Genomic DNA, 12981 nt, shown 5'->3' on the forward strand with positions numbered 1-12981 from the left:
TAAACAGCATGATCATTATTACACACGTGCATCTTTTGCTGAGGACAAAAGGCCACTCTAAAATGAGTAGTTTTGTCACGCCACAGATGTCTCAAGTGTTGAGGGAGTGTGCAATTGGCATGCTGACTGCAGGAATGTCCTTACCAGAGAATTGAATGTTAATTTCTTAACCATAAGCCGCCTTAAACAATGTTATATTTGACAGTACGTTCAACAGGCCTCTCAACCGCAGTTTGCTGATGTCAAGGTTGTGAACAGAGTGCCCCATGGTGGCAGTGGGGTTATGGTATGGGCAGGTAGAACCTACTGACAACTGCAATTGCATTTTATCAATGGCAATTTGAATGCAGAGATACAGTGACAAGATCCTGAGGCCCATTGTTGTGCCATTCTTCCGTCACCATCATCTCATGTTTCAGCATGATAAATGCTGATCATTCCTAAAATCTGAAAATGTCAAGTTCTTCAATAGCCTGCATACTCACCAGACATGTCACCAATTGAGCATGTTTGGGGTGCTCTGGATCGACATGTACGACAGCGTGTTCTAGTTCCAGCCCATGTTCAGCAATTTCACACAGCTATTGAAGAGTGGGACAACATTCCACAGGCCACAATCAACAGCAATGATCAACTCAATGTGTGAGGCAAATGTCGGTCACACAACATACTGACTGGTTTTATGATCCATGCACCTACCGTGTCTTATCTGTGACCATTAGATGTATATCTGTATTCCCAGTCATGTAAAGTCCATAGATTTAGGCCTAATGAATTGATTTCAATTGACCGATTTCCTTATATGAATTGTAACTCAGTAAAATCTTTCAAATTGTTGTGTTCATATTTTTGTTCAGCAAATAGGTTATTTGTGATAATTGGGTGTCTGACTCTGGAGACAAGAGTCCCCCCAAAAATCTAATCTCTGCTTTTTTTTTTTTGTGCTCCAAATCATTTCCACCTCAAATTAGTCCTTTTGGAAGTTTTTCTTTGGAAGCCCATTTCATGATTTTTGTCGTTGTTGAGCACCCCTCCTGTCCTTTGTTTTCTGAAGCAAGATGGCCCACCTGAACTCATATAGACTCTTTAGGCAAATCTACTAATAATCCAATGACATTCAAATTACATTGCTAAATACCAGGCTTATGTTTTGCACACCTCTTTCCATGACAGACTGGCCAGGTGAAAGCTGTGATCACTTATTGATAGCACTTGTTAAATCCACTTCAATCAGTGTAACTGAAGGAGGAGACAGGTTAAAATAAGGATTTTTAAGACATAGATTGTGTATGTGAACGGGGTATGGGAGTAGGCGCCAGGCTCACAGGTTTGAGTGTCAAGATCTGCAACGCTGTTGGGTTTTTAAACGCTCAACAGTTTCCTGTGTGTATCAAGAATGGTCCGCCAACCAAAGGACATCCAGCCACAAGTATGGGAAGCATTGGAGTCAACATGGGCCAGCATCCCTGTGGAACACTTTCGACACCTTGTAGAGTCCACGACCCGAGGAATTGAGGCTGTTCTCAGGGCAAAAAGGGGTGCAAACTCAATATTGGGAAGGTGTTCCTGACGTTTTGTACACTCGGTGTTTGCCCAGATATCCTACCAACACAAATATTTGTAGTTATAGTATGGAAATGAAATATGACAGAATGCAAAATACAGAGTTGAAAAAGATCCTTTATATTAGATCCGTGCCCCACACACTAGTGAAAAATTATGCTCCTACAAAAAAAAGTGACTTTTCCCCACAATATTCATAAATAAAAGAACTTCAAGTACTCTGACTCAGGTACAAAGAAAATGCTGTACATGGCACCAGTAGACCATGCATGACACAGCCAGATTCAAACACAGTGGTTATTACAAACGCCCTGTGTCCTTGGGTCTGTGGCAAAGCAAATGGAGAGAACATCTTTTATGAAAAGGTACTGTGCATCACAATGGATTCTATACTGACGATAGGATGATAATGTCAGAATTCGATGCCCACCAGAGTTGACATTTTGTACGCACACACACACACACACACCTTTTGAAGGAATGCTAAACCAAAAGATTGAAATAATATCCTCCACACACATTTGAGAGGGCAGGCATTACCCAGATTGAAGAGACCACAGTGTTTGCAGAGGATATACATCACAGGTAATATACATGTATTTATCACTTTAGACTGAAATGAAACACCACAATCAAAGGCATAAACAATATTGAATTTCTTGTAACAATACTGTATGTACACATATTACAAACAATACTTCATATTAACATGAATGAATAGTATATACAGATGTCATTGCTGCCTCACTGTCCGTGTGAAGTTAGCGAGCAATGTAAAGATACATTGAAATGCAGTGTTACAGTAATACCGTCAGGAATCTTGTGGTACCCCGGCGGCACAGAGCAGTGTAAACAATTCATTTTTTCTCTTGGCTTTAGTTTTATGTCCAAAAAAATAAAATAAAAACATTCCGTGAGATTTTTGTTCAAGCAGTTTTGCTTTTTTCTTCCTCGTCTTAGAAAACGGAACCATTTTCACTCATAAATAATTGGCTAAATTAAATACATTCACTTTAATATTAATGATAAAAAATAAACTAAGTACAGTTAGTTGGAACGTTTTGTTCCCAGTTACAGCTCCGATGTGGTTTCTTCTAGGAAATGGTATTGCACTTTAAAAACACCCACCCCTTTTGTGTGTATCCTTTTGGGTGCATTTCTCTGCTCTTAAAAAAAAAACTGCATTCTACTGTACATCACTGAAGTGAATGTGTAGAATTACAGTTGTAAATTCATTTAGGTTCCCTGGTTGCTGACGGAGAGACTTTAGACCAATCCAGCTGCTCTGCTCGTGATTACTGCTGGTCCCATACAGTATAGTGAGGATAAAGTAGTCCAAACTAGCCTAGTTGGTTTGTTTTAACAGCTCATTCCATCTATTCTCAAAAAAACTCCTCATGTTGTGTCCGGCTCGTCCAATGTCCGAATTGTCTTCATTAAACCTTTCACAGTTATCAAAAACCAAGTTAACATCAATTATAAACGTCTCGAGGTTCAAGTACCTGTAAATTGAGACAAATAAACATTTAATTATGACATTTATGAGACAGAATCATATAGGTATCAGGCAACACTGTATGCAGATCATTTTTCATACTAAAATTGTATGGTACACGTACTGGCTGTGGACGAGCTTCTCTCGGATTGTGTAGAAATCCATGGGTTTCCTGATGACTTTCTTGTAGCCAGGGACAGATTTGGGGTTGACAGGGTTAAGGAAGGGCCAGGCATCCTGGTGACCCTCCAGCTCAACCAGTAGCACCCTATGGAGAAAAAGGAGTCAACAAATCGATGAACCTCAGATTAACTACAGTCCAGCATGGCAATGCATCCCACACTACAGCAGCTAGTGTATGTTAGCCTGAGCACTAGCCTGTTTATGATTCCATGGCAACTGCGCCCGGGACGTTACCAGTATCACGATACTCATTAGCATCGTGGCAAGGAAACAAAACAGGAAGCGGTTTAACTTCTTTAGGAAATGTTGGAAACAAACATTATGTCATTCATTTTCCAAGCTATAACACAGTATTTTATATACAGCAGGTTTTTAAAAAGGACCAAAGACTTAGGTCTGCGTCTGGTTTTCTTTTTTGCCATGGGAAAAAAAATATTGCGATACTGGTATCGTCACAGCCCTAACGCCAACTCCCTGTCACTCATTGACATGCCAAACATGTTTAGCTTGACAATGACATCAATGGAGTCGACAAGTGCACAAACAGATCTGGGACCATCGTAAGCGTACATCACTTACTGGGTCAATACTGTATTATACTAATGGTGCAACCTCAATCATACTGTTACCTGCACAATGTCAGATCCTTTTCATTGTCTCTGGCTGATGTGGCCATCTTCGCCTTCTTCACACAGACGGGAGTACTGTCCTGCTTGGACTGGTTGGTGGCTGGGCTCCCCTCTCCTGGGCTCTTCCTCTTTTTGGGCTCTTTACTCACTGTTTTTGGCGTGCTGCTGCTGGTGCTGGCAGCATCGTCCTCAGAGACCTCTCCGCTGGCTACAGACGACGGTTTCCTGTTCTGTTTTACCTCGGTGGTTGTCTTCCCTCCTCGCCCGGCTGCCCCCGCTCGGCTCTGCTGCTGCTGCTGCTTCTTCTTCTTCTTCTTATCCTTATTCTTGGGGGATTGACCGCTTGCCTGAATGACATAAAATATGCATTTCGCATTTAGCGAGGATCACACTTGTCATCGTTGAATTTAATTAATATGAGAGGGCGGTGAGTTACCCAATGGGTTGGACCATACTTTACTCGTCAATAATTGAGAAAAATGTTTTACCTCAACTGGAAATCAAATGATCATTGTTAAGACAGTGGAAGAATCAAATGCATTAATATTTAAATATTGAAAATGTGTGGGCGACAGAAAAACAGAATAGCACAATTTGAAATGACATATGGCATAGTCTTACAAGTACTGGAAATAGATGCAGTGGGAACATGTGGGTCTGGGCAGGTGTGATGTCATTATTTGTGTGCGTCTGTCTGTTGTCAGTATATATTTATACAGTGAGCTCCAGAAGTATTGGGACAGTGACACATTATTTGTCATTTTGGCTCTGTACTCTGTACTGACTATGAGGTTAAAGTGCAGACTGTCTTTAATTTGTTTTGGTTGTGCTTCAGATTATTTTGTGCCCAATAGAAATGAATGGTAAATAATGTATTGTGTCATTTTAGAGTCACTTTTATTGTATTTAAGAATATAATATGTTTCTGAACACTTCTACATTAAATTTTTATTTAGAATAAAAGTCACTCCAAAATGACAACACATTATTTACTATTCATTTATATTGGGCACAAAATAATCTGAAACACAACCAAAAACAAACAGCAAATGCACCCAACAAGTTTGTAGAGTCACAAGCACGGGGTCTGAATACTTTCCGAATGCACCGTACTTCAAATAAACTCTATCCGAGAACACGTACCACTTTCATGATGGATCTCTCCCAGGCAATGGACTTCTGGAGCTGCTGGATGCAGAGAGACAGTTGGGCGGCGCTGCAGACCTCGCCCATGGCCTTGCGCCATACCTTCATGCCCGGGGCCAGTTCCTCTTCCCCCCTGAGAAGATAGAGACAGACAACGTGATCAGAGAACCAGCCACTCACAACATCCCATAAAACAATCAGAAACATTAACCAAGCCCACTGCCAACTGCAGTGCACAGAAAACCACGAGAGTCGAAGAGTGTTTTGGTCACAGTGGACATGATTAAGAGATACTGCATAATACTCCACAGACCTGGTGACTGACATGCTTCATAGTACTGTAGGGATGGGCATTTGGCATTATTAATTCAAATAATATCATGACATTTGTTCAAATATCCAGGTAGTCTAAAAAATAAAATATATATATATATATATATATATACACACACACACACATATATACACATGCTCTCAACTCTCTTGACCAATCAAAATGAAGCAAATGTACAGGGCAGAGGTAAACAGCAGACCGGCTGCTTTTCTCCAGTCGTTATCCACTTAAGCAAGTTGGCAGGTAGCCAAATGGTTAAGAGCATTGGGCCAGTAACCGAAAGGTCGCTGGTTCGAATTCCCGAGCAGACTAGGTGAAAATCTGTCATTTTGCCCTTGAGCAAGGCACTTAACCCTGATTGTTCACGTAAGGCTGTCTGGATAAGAGCATCTGCTAAATGACCAGTCTGATTTTTCACCATTATAGAATTGATTCTGTTACAAAAAAAGTTCTGGTGTGTGTTTTCCATTGATTTGTGTCAGGTCTTGTGGAAACTCTTAGGTGTGCGCCTATAATTGCTATTTGAAGTGGGGAAAACAGTATATCGATGCGAAATCAAATTTTATTTGTCACATGCGCCGAATACAACAGGTGTAGACCTTAGTGAAATGCTTACTTATAAGCCCTTATCCAACAATGCAGTTAAGGAAAATACATGTTAAGTAAAAATAACAAATAATTAAAGAGCAGCAGTAAAATAACAATAGCGAGGCTATATACAAGGGTTACCGGTACAGAGTCAATGTGCGGGGGCACCGGTTAGTCGAGGTAATTGAGGTAATATGTACATGTAGTTAGAGTTAAAGTGACTATGCATAGATAATAAACAGAGAATAGCAGCAGCATATAAGAGGGGGGGTGGGCAATGCAAATAGTCTGGGTAGCCACTTTATTAGCTGTTCAAGAGTCTTGAGGGTAGAAGCTGTTGAGAAGCCTTTTGGACTTAGACTTGGTGCTCCGGTACAGTTTGCCGTGCGGTAGCAGAGAGAAGTCTATAACTGGGGTGGCTGGAGTCTTTGGCAATTTTAGGGCCTTCATCTGACATCGCCAGTGATGTACTGTGCCGAACGCACTACCCTCTGTAGTGTCTTGTGGTCGGAGGCCGAGTAGTTGCCATACCAGGATGGGATGCAACCTGTTAAGATGCTCTCGATAGTGCAGCTGTAGAAAGTTGAGGATCTGAGGACCCATGCCAAATCTTTTCAGTCTCCTGAGGGGGAATAGGTATTGTCGTGCCATCTTCACAACTGTCTTGGTGTGCTTGGACCATGTTCGTTTGTTGATGATGTGGACGCTAAGGAACTTGAAGCTCTCCTGCTTCACTATAGCCCTGTCGATGAGAATAGGGGTGTGCTCTGTCCTTTTCCTGTAGTCCATAATCATCTCCTTTGTCTTCATCACATTGGGGGAGTGGTTGTTGTACTGGCACCACACAGCCAGTACTCTGACCTCTTCTCTATAGGCTGTCTCATCGTCGTCGGTGATCAGGCCTACCACTGTTGTGTCATCAGCAAACTTAATGATGGTGTTGGAGTTGTGCCTGGCTATGCAGTCTTGAGTGAACAGGGAGTATGTGTTGTTACCTACCCTTACCACCTGGGGGCAGCCCGTCAGGAAGTCCAGGATCCAGTTGCAGAGGGAGGTGTTAAGTCCCAGGATTCTTAGCTTAGTGATGAGCTTTGAGGGCACTATGGTGTTGAACACTGAGCTGTAGTCAATGAATAGCATTCTCACATAAGTATTCATTTTGTCCAGGTGGGAAAGGGCAGTGTAGAGTGCAATAGAGATGGCATCATCTGTGGATCTGTTGGGGCGGTATGCAAATTGGAGTGGGTCTAGGGCTTCTGGGACAATGGTGTTGATGTGGGCCATGACCAGCCTTTCAAAGCACTTCATGGCTACAGACGTGAGTGCTACGGGTCGGTAGTCATTTAGGCAGGTTACCTTAGTGTTCTTAGGCACAGGGACTATGGTGGTCTGCTTGAAACATGTTGGTATTACAGACTCAGACAGGGAGGGGTTGAAAATGTCAGTGAAGACATGCCAGTTGGTCAGCGCATGCTCGGAGTACACGTCCTGGTAATCCAGCCTTGTGAATGTTGATCTGTTTAAAGATCTAACTCACATCGGCTGCGGAGAGCGTGATCACACAGTCATCCGGAACAGCTGATGCTCTCATGCATGTTTCAGTGTTACTTGCCTCGAAGCGAGCATAGAAATAATTTAGCTTGTCTGGTAGGCTCGAGTCATTGGGCTCACGGCTGTTCTTACCTTTGTAGTCTAATAGTTTGCAAGCCCTGCCACATCCGACGAGCTTCGGAGCCGGTGTAGTACGATTCGATCTTAGTCCTGTATGGACCCTTTGCCTGTTTGATGGTTCGTAGCAGGGCATCGTGGGATTTCTTATAAGCTTCCGGGTTAGACTCCCGCTCCTTGAAGGCAGCAGCTCTACCCTTTAGCTCAGTGCGGATGTTGCCTGTAATCCATGGCTTCTGGTTGGTGTATGTACGTACAGTCACTGTGGGGGTGACGTCATTGATGCACTTATTGATAAAGCCAGTGACTGATATGGTATGGAAGATATGGAAGAATCCTGGAACATATTCCAGTCTGTGATAGCAAAACAGTCCTGTAGCTTAGTCTGCTTCATCTGACCACTTTTTTATTGACCGAGTCACTGATGCTCCCTGCTTTAGTTTTTACTTGTAAGCAGGAATCAGGAGGATATAATTATGGTCAGATTTGCCAAATGGAGGGCGAGGGAGAGCCTTGTATGCGTCTCGGTGTGTGGAGTAAAGGTACTCTAGAGTTTTTTTTCTCTCTGGTAGAAATGAGTTAAAATGGATTTAAGTTTCCCTGCATTAAAGTCCCCGGCCACTAGGAGCGTCGCCTCTGGATGAGCATTTTCCTGTTTGCTTATGGCCATATACAGCTCATTGATTGCGGTCTTAGTGCCAGCATCGGTTTGTGGTGGTAAATAGACAGCTACGAAGAATATAGATGACATAAGATATTACAGCTTTTAATGTCCCGTTGGTAGAATATACGTGGTTGTAGTTAGTCTATTTTATAATCCAATGATTGTAAATTGGCTAATAGGACCGGTGGAAAAGGTAAATTACCCACTCACCGCCGGATCCTTACAAGGCACCCCGACCTTCGTCCTCGATATCTCTGTCTCTTTCCCCTGCACATGACGGGGATGAGGGCCTTGTCGGGTGTCCCTCTCGTCCAACTCGTTTAAGAAAAAAATGGTCTTTCAATACGAGGTGAGTAATTGCTGTCCTGATTTCTACAAGCTCTTTCTAGACTCTCAGGTCAGAATGTAGGGCTAAATTTGCAACCGTAGCTCAACAAATGTCATGGTGTACATGCATCCTTGTCGGTAACAATGTCACTCCTAGATACATTTAGGCTGCCGTGGTAAGTCAATGAGTTGACATAGAGCCACGGTTACCAGTGTGATGCAGCATGCAGAGCTACAGTACAGACCGGCTTCCAAAGAGACAGATGCAACCACTTACATTAAGGGACTTCACAAATGAAGAAAAAACAATGCACACAGCAGCAAAAAGAGAGGAGGGAGAGAGAAACAGACAACCGAAATAGGCCCCAGTGAAGCAGAGGAAAGCCCAAAGAAGTGTTCAAATGGGAATCTGGATGACCCTACCCTTCACCATCAACACTACTAGATGGTGTGGGAGCAGGGACAGTGAATGTACCCAGCACATTATCCAGTTTGACCTGAATGGTGGGACTTAAAGGGCTCTTCAGGTACCTTCGCTCGATGTTCCTCTCCAGCTCGGCTAGCCGTGTTACAGCTATATCTAGGGGGTTGTTGACGCGCCGCACCAGGCTGCAGCCGCCGTTGGCCGCCTCCTCCCCTGCAAGCTGCTCCTCTCCTGCTAGAAGCAGCTTAGTGAAGGGCTTGTGTTCATGGTAGACCAGGTCCTCTCTCTCTGACTGGGGCTCTGGATACATCCAACCCTGGGAAGAAATACGAAGACAAAACAGTTGTTTGTGCGTCCATGCGGAAGGAGCACTTTATTCAGAGTCGTCTTTCTCCATTGCAGATAGATTCCTTCTTCACTAGATACCACATGGATACAGTGCTATAAAAGGATGTACTGTACCTTAACCTGCAGGCTGGCCGAAGTGACCTTCCTCTCCAGCTCCTCCACCTGTTGCAGAACAGCGATGTCCATCTCCATGGCCTGCTCCTCCACACACCAGCTCTCCACTGTCTCCTCGCTCACCCCGTTCTCTTCCAGCTTGGACTCGTCTATCACCGCCGCTGAAGCGAGAGTGGGAGGGAGAGAAAGGGGGAGAGAGAGAGGGAGAGACAGACAGGTCAATACGGATAAACGCAGGACCGCCAAAAACACATTGTTTTCTAAAACCAAGTTGACTAGTTATTGTATCTTAGTATGTACTGTGAAGTTTGGGAAGGATATTTTCTAATATAGGGATGCCATTTTTATTGGGGTGGCGGGCTCCCCTGCCTAGCTCTGTAGATATGAGCCATTGTAACCGCATGCATGCAGACAATCTTCAGTTTAGAATATATTTGGCATCGAAGTTACAGAATTCAAAGCTGTAAGACAGCCTCATTCAATTAGGCCAACATGCTGTAAGTGATTATGAACCTAAGGAATGGTGGTAAATACCACGTTAGCGCTCAATGATGTATCCACTCTCTCCCTGCAGTGGGTTGACATTTCAGTGTCATTTTAAAACTGAGGTCATGCATGCTACCACATTATTAAAAAGGTCAGATTTAAAGAGTCACAAGATACTTTGGACATCTATAAGGACTCATTTGAAATGGCACTCTATTCCCTTTATAGTGCACTACTGTATTACCCTATTCCCTAATGGGCCCTGGTCAAAAGTAGTGCACTTTATAAGGAATAGGGTGTAATTTGATAATTGTATGTGTGTTAACCCTAGTCTAAAAAACTCACCATCCCTGTTTTTGGCACATGCCTGTGCAATGAACTCCATGTGTTTCTGGATCTGTTTCTGCAGGGCCCTCTCTCTGATACCTCTGCTGTGCAAGCCCTTGACCAAGCTCCTCAACTCCTCCATGTCTGCCACTCTCCACCAGCCTGACAACATCTCTACAACACACACACACATAAGTTATTAAGACTTCTGTAAATAAAATCCATGACAACACATAATGAAAAGTGGAAATTCTTGGCAGCCACCTAAAAGTCCTCCACAGTGCTTGCATGTGCTGTGTCATCTCCCATCTTTCCTGTTAGCGGGTGGCAGTGTGCCATGCTTACCCTCTGGAATGGGCAGTGGGTCGGGGTAGTCCTGGGTCTTGGCCACCTCCACCACGGGGGACGGGGCAGAGGGGGGCTTCTCTCCAGGGGGCACTGCCAGGAAGGGGTTGCTGTTACCCTCCACATGGTGGTAGGCAGCGGCCAGCGTGGAGGGGGGCAGTGGACTGGCAGAGAAGGGCAGGGTGGGGATCATCATGCCACCGGGCCATCCACAGAATGGCAGACCTATCATATGGACGCCAGACTTCACCTGCTTGGAGGAGTTCATGAACCAGAGAAATGCACAGGCAGTGGTGAGGAGTGAGAATGTTATGTAGCAGAACTTGGTTCACTGACAACTAGCACAAATGGTGTCTAGAAATAAAGCTATGATAAAAGGAACACGGCTAAAGAATAACAAATCAGACATGAACATAAGGGGGTGGATTCCTAGAGACAGATTACACCTAGTCCAGGACAGGGATTCACCTGTGCCTGGGAAATCAGCTTCAGAACAGCACTTATTGGACAACATCAAAAACTGCCTGGTATGCCGGTCAGTAGCAATATGCTTACACCATGTTAACAATAATCCTAGAGGATCAGAGACAGAGATATGGTGCAGGGGCCCTACCTGGAAAGCTGAAAAGGGGAAGTTATTGATCCCAGTGGTGAGATTGCTGGGGCTGGCTGATGTGGAGGCTAGGGGATTAGAAGATAGGGAGGAGGGGGACTTGGGCCTGGTGGTTGAGGAGGAATAGGGGGAGGAGGCCGGGGGGGTGGTGGTGGAGCTGGTGCTGACGGACGACTCGTCACACGGGGAGCGGGGCAGCAGGCTGAACCAGTGGCAGTTCTTCTCTGTCAGCACCCTGAAGAGCTGGTCATTGGGCTGGAGCTGCTGGGGGCTGGAGGAGATCTTCCCTGGGCCGCTGCTGAGGTAGGACGGGCTGAGGAGGGCTGTGGAAGGCTCCGCTTTCACCTCTGGACACAGCGGAGCGGGAGATGCAGAGGGGTTGCTGGGTAGTGTAGTCTGAATGGTAGGGCGGATAGGGGAAGATACTGTGGTGGGGACTTTGGCTAGACTACAGCTCAGACTGTGAGGGTGGTTGTCTGAGTCCGGGGACATCTTGGCCACCTCCAGGAGTTTGCTGAGTTTGGAGAAGGAGCCGGGCTTCTGGAGGAAGAGGTTGAGGGTGTGCTTATCACGGCTACCCTCCAGGGTGGACGCCCCTAGCCTCCCCTCCACCTCCTGTGGCCTCCTTTCCACCTCCTCCTTCACCTGGACCAGCTCTGTGCGCCTCAGTCTCTCTCTCTCCTTTTCCAGCTCCTCTGCTCCTGGAAAAGATAGTAATATTATTAACCACATTGCTCTAGAAAGACCTTACCGATCTGAAGCCATGTCACTAGGAGAAGAAGCTGAATTGGGTTATTCAAATGAACGATATTATCCCAATAGTGAGTTGATAAAGTAAGTAGCAACAAGTGTGGTGGTATGTCATGTCAGTGTTTTAAGTCTCACCTTCGCCACTCTCCATACCCTCCACAAAGACGCCCCCACACTGTGGCAGCACCCAATAACGGCGCTTGTAGCGGTCCTGGCCGAACATCATGGAGCGCAGTGAGTGGGACGACTCAAACAACTTCCGTCTGATCTGACTCTGTTGCTAGAGAGAGAAAACACAAATGGTATCAAGGCCGGGGTCTTTTCTGCCCGGAAACTGACCCTCATAAAAATTAAATAAATCTCTTTGATCCCATTGGGTATCAACCTTGGTTAATTTGTCGATATATTTCTCCAGCTCCTCTACACTGGATGTCTGGTCCCCATCATCCTGGAAGGGAAAGATCACATTTCATTTGACACCAGAGGAGAGGCTGACATTTACAATAGACAAACAATGACAGACTATGCCCCAAATGGCATCCTATTCACGATGTAGTGCAATACAGTGAATAGCGTGCCACTTGGGACAACTCCATTGTCATTTGGTTCAGAGGATAGATCATGTGGATAGGTGACAATTTCCTCACTGACCTCATCCTCACAAGTTTCCACTTTCTTCCCTTTCTTCCCTCTCTCCTCCTCCTCCTCCTCATCGTCGTCTTCATCCCCCTGATCCTCGCTGTCCTCGTCCTCATCCTCATCCTCCTCGCTGTCCCCTCCTTTCCTCTTGCGTTTCTGTCCGGGGGTGGGAGTACCCAGGGACTGGGTCTCCTCTCCCCCCACACCGCTGTCCCTCTTCCCAGTCTTCTTGGCATGGCTGGTCCTCAGCCTGGAACAAGACAAGCAGCAGGAGGATAAGAGAATGGCACATGTTTTCCTAGGCTTTGGTATCATACCATACTATATAAAAACCTTTA

At 45.0% G+C, this 12981-nt stretch overlaps 1 protein-coding gene across 10 annotated transcripts in view; it reads right to left on the reverse strand.

Annotated features, from left to right (window-relative positions):
• Positions 1–1662: 1662 nt before the first annotated feature.
• LOC109866128 (bromodomain adjacent to zinc finger domain protein 2B) overlaps positions 1663–12981 on the reverse strand; it is a 98364-nt gene continuing 87045 nt past the window's right edge. For 8 of the 10 annotated variants that reach the window (XM_031794517.1, XM_031794497.1, XM_031794507.1 and 5 more), the window contains 12 exons: positions 12656–12893; positions 12390–12452; positions 12140–12284; positions 11255–11955; positions 10642–10894; positions 10315–10470; positions 9484–9644; positions 9129–9337; positions 5014–5149; positions 3871–4217; positions 3183–3326; positions 1663–3065 (listed from right to left, as the gene is read on the reverse strand). In XM_031794517.1, coding sequence (XP_031650377.1) covers positions 2909–3065; positions 3183–3326; positions 3871–4217; positions 5014–5149; positions 9129–9337; positions 9484–9644; positions 10315–10470; positions 10642–10894; positions 11255–11955; positions 12140–12284; positions 12390–12452; positions 12656–12893 — 2710 coding nt within the window. In that variant the 3' untranslated portion in view covers positions 1663–2908. The remainder of the gene's footprint in view (positions 3066–3182; positions 3327–3870; positions 4218–5013; positions 5150–9128; positions 9338–9483; positions 9645–10314; positions 10471–10641; positions 10895–11254; positions 11956–12139; positions 12285–12389; positions 12453–12655; positions 12894–12981) is intronic. The other 2 variants (XM_031794522.1, XM_031794501.1) reach the window with 1 other exon arrangement.

Source organism: Oncorhynchus kisutch, linkage group LG2 (genome assembly GCF_002021735.2).
Source record: "Oncorhynchus kisutch isolate 150728-3 linkage group LG2, Okis_V2, whole genome shotgun sequence".
Classification (NCBI taxonomy): Eukaryota; Metazoa; Chordata; class Actinopteri; order Salmoniformes; family Salmonidae; genus Oncorhynchus; species Oncorhynchus kisutch.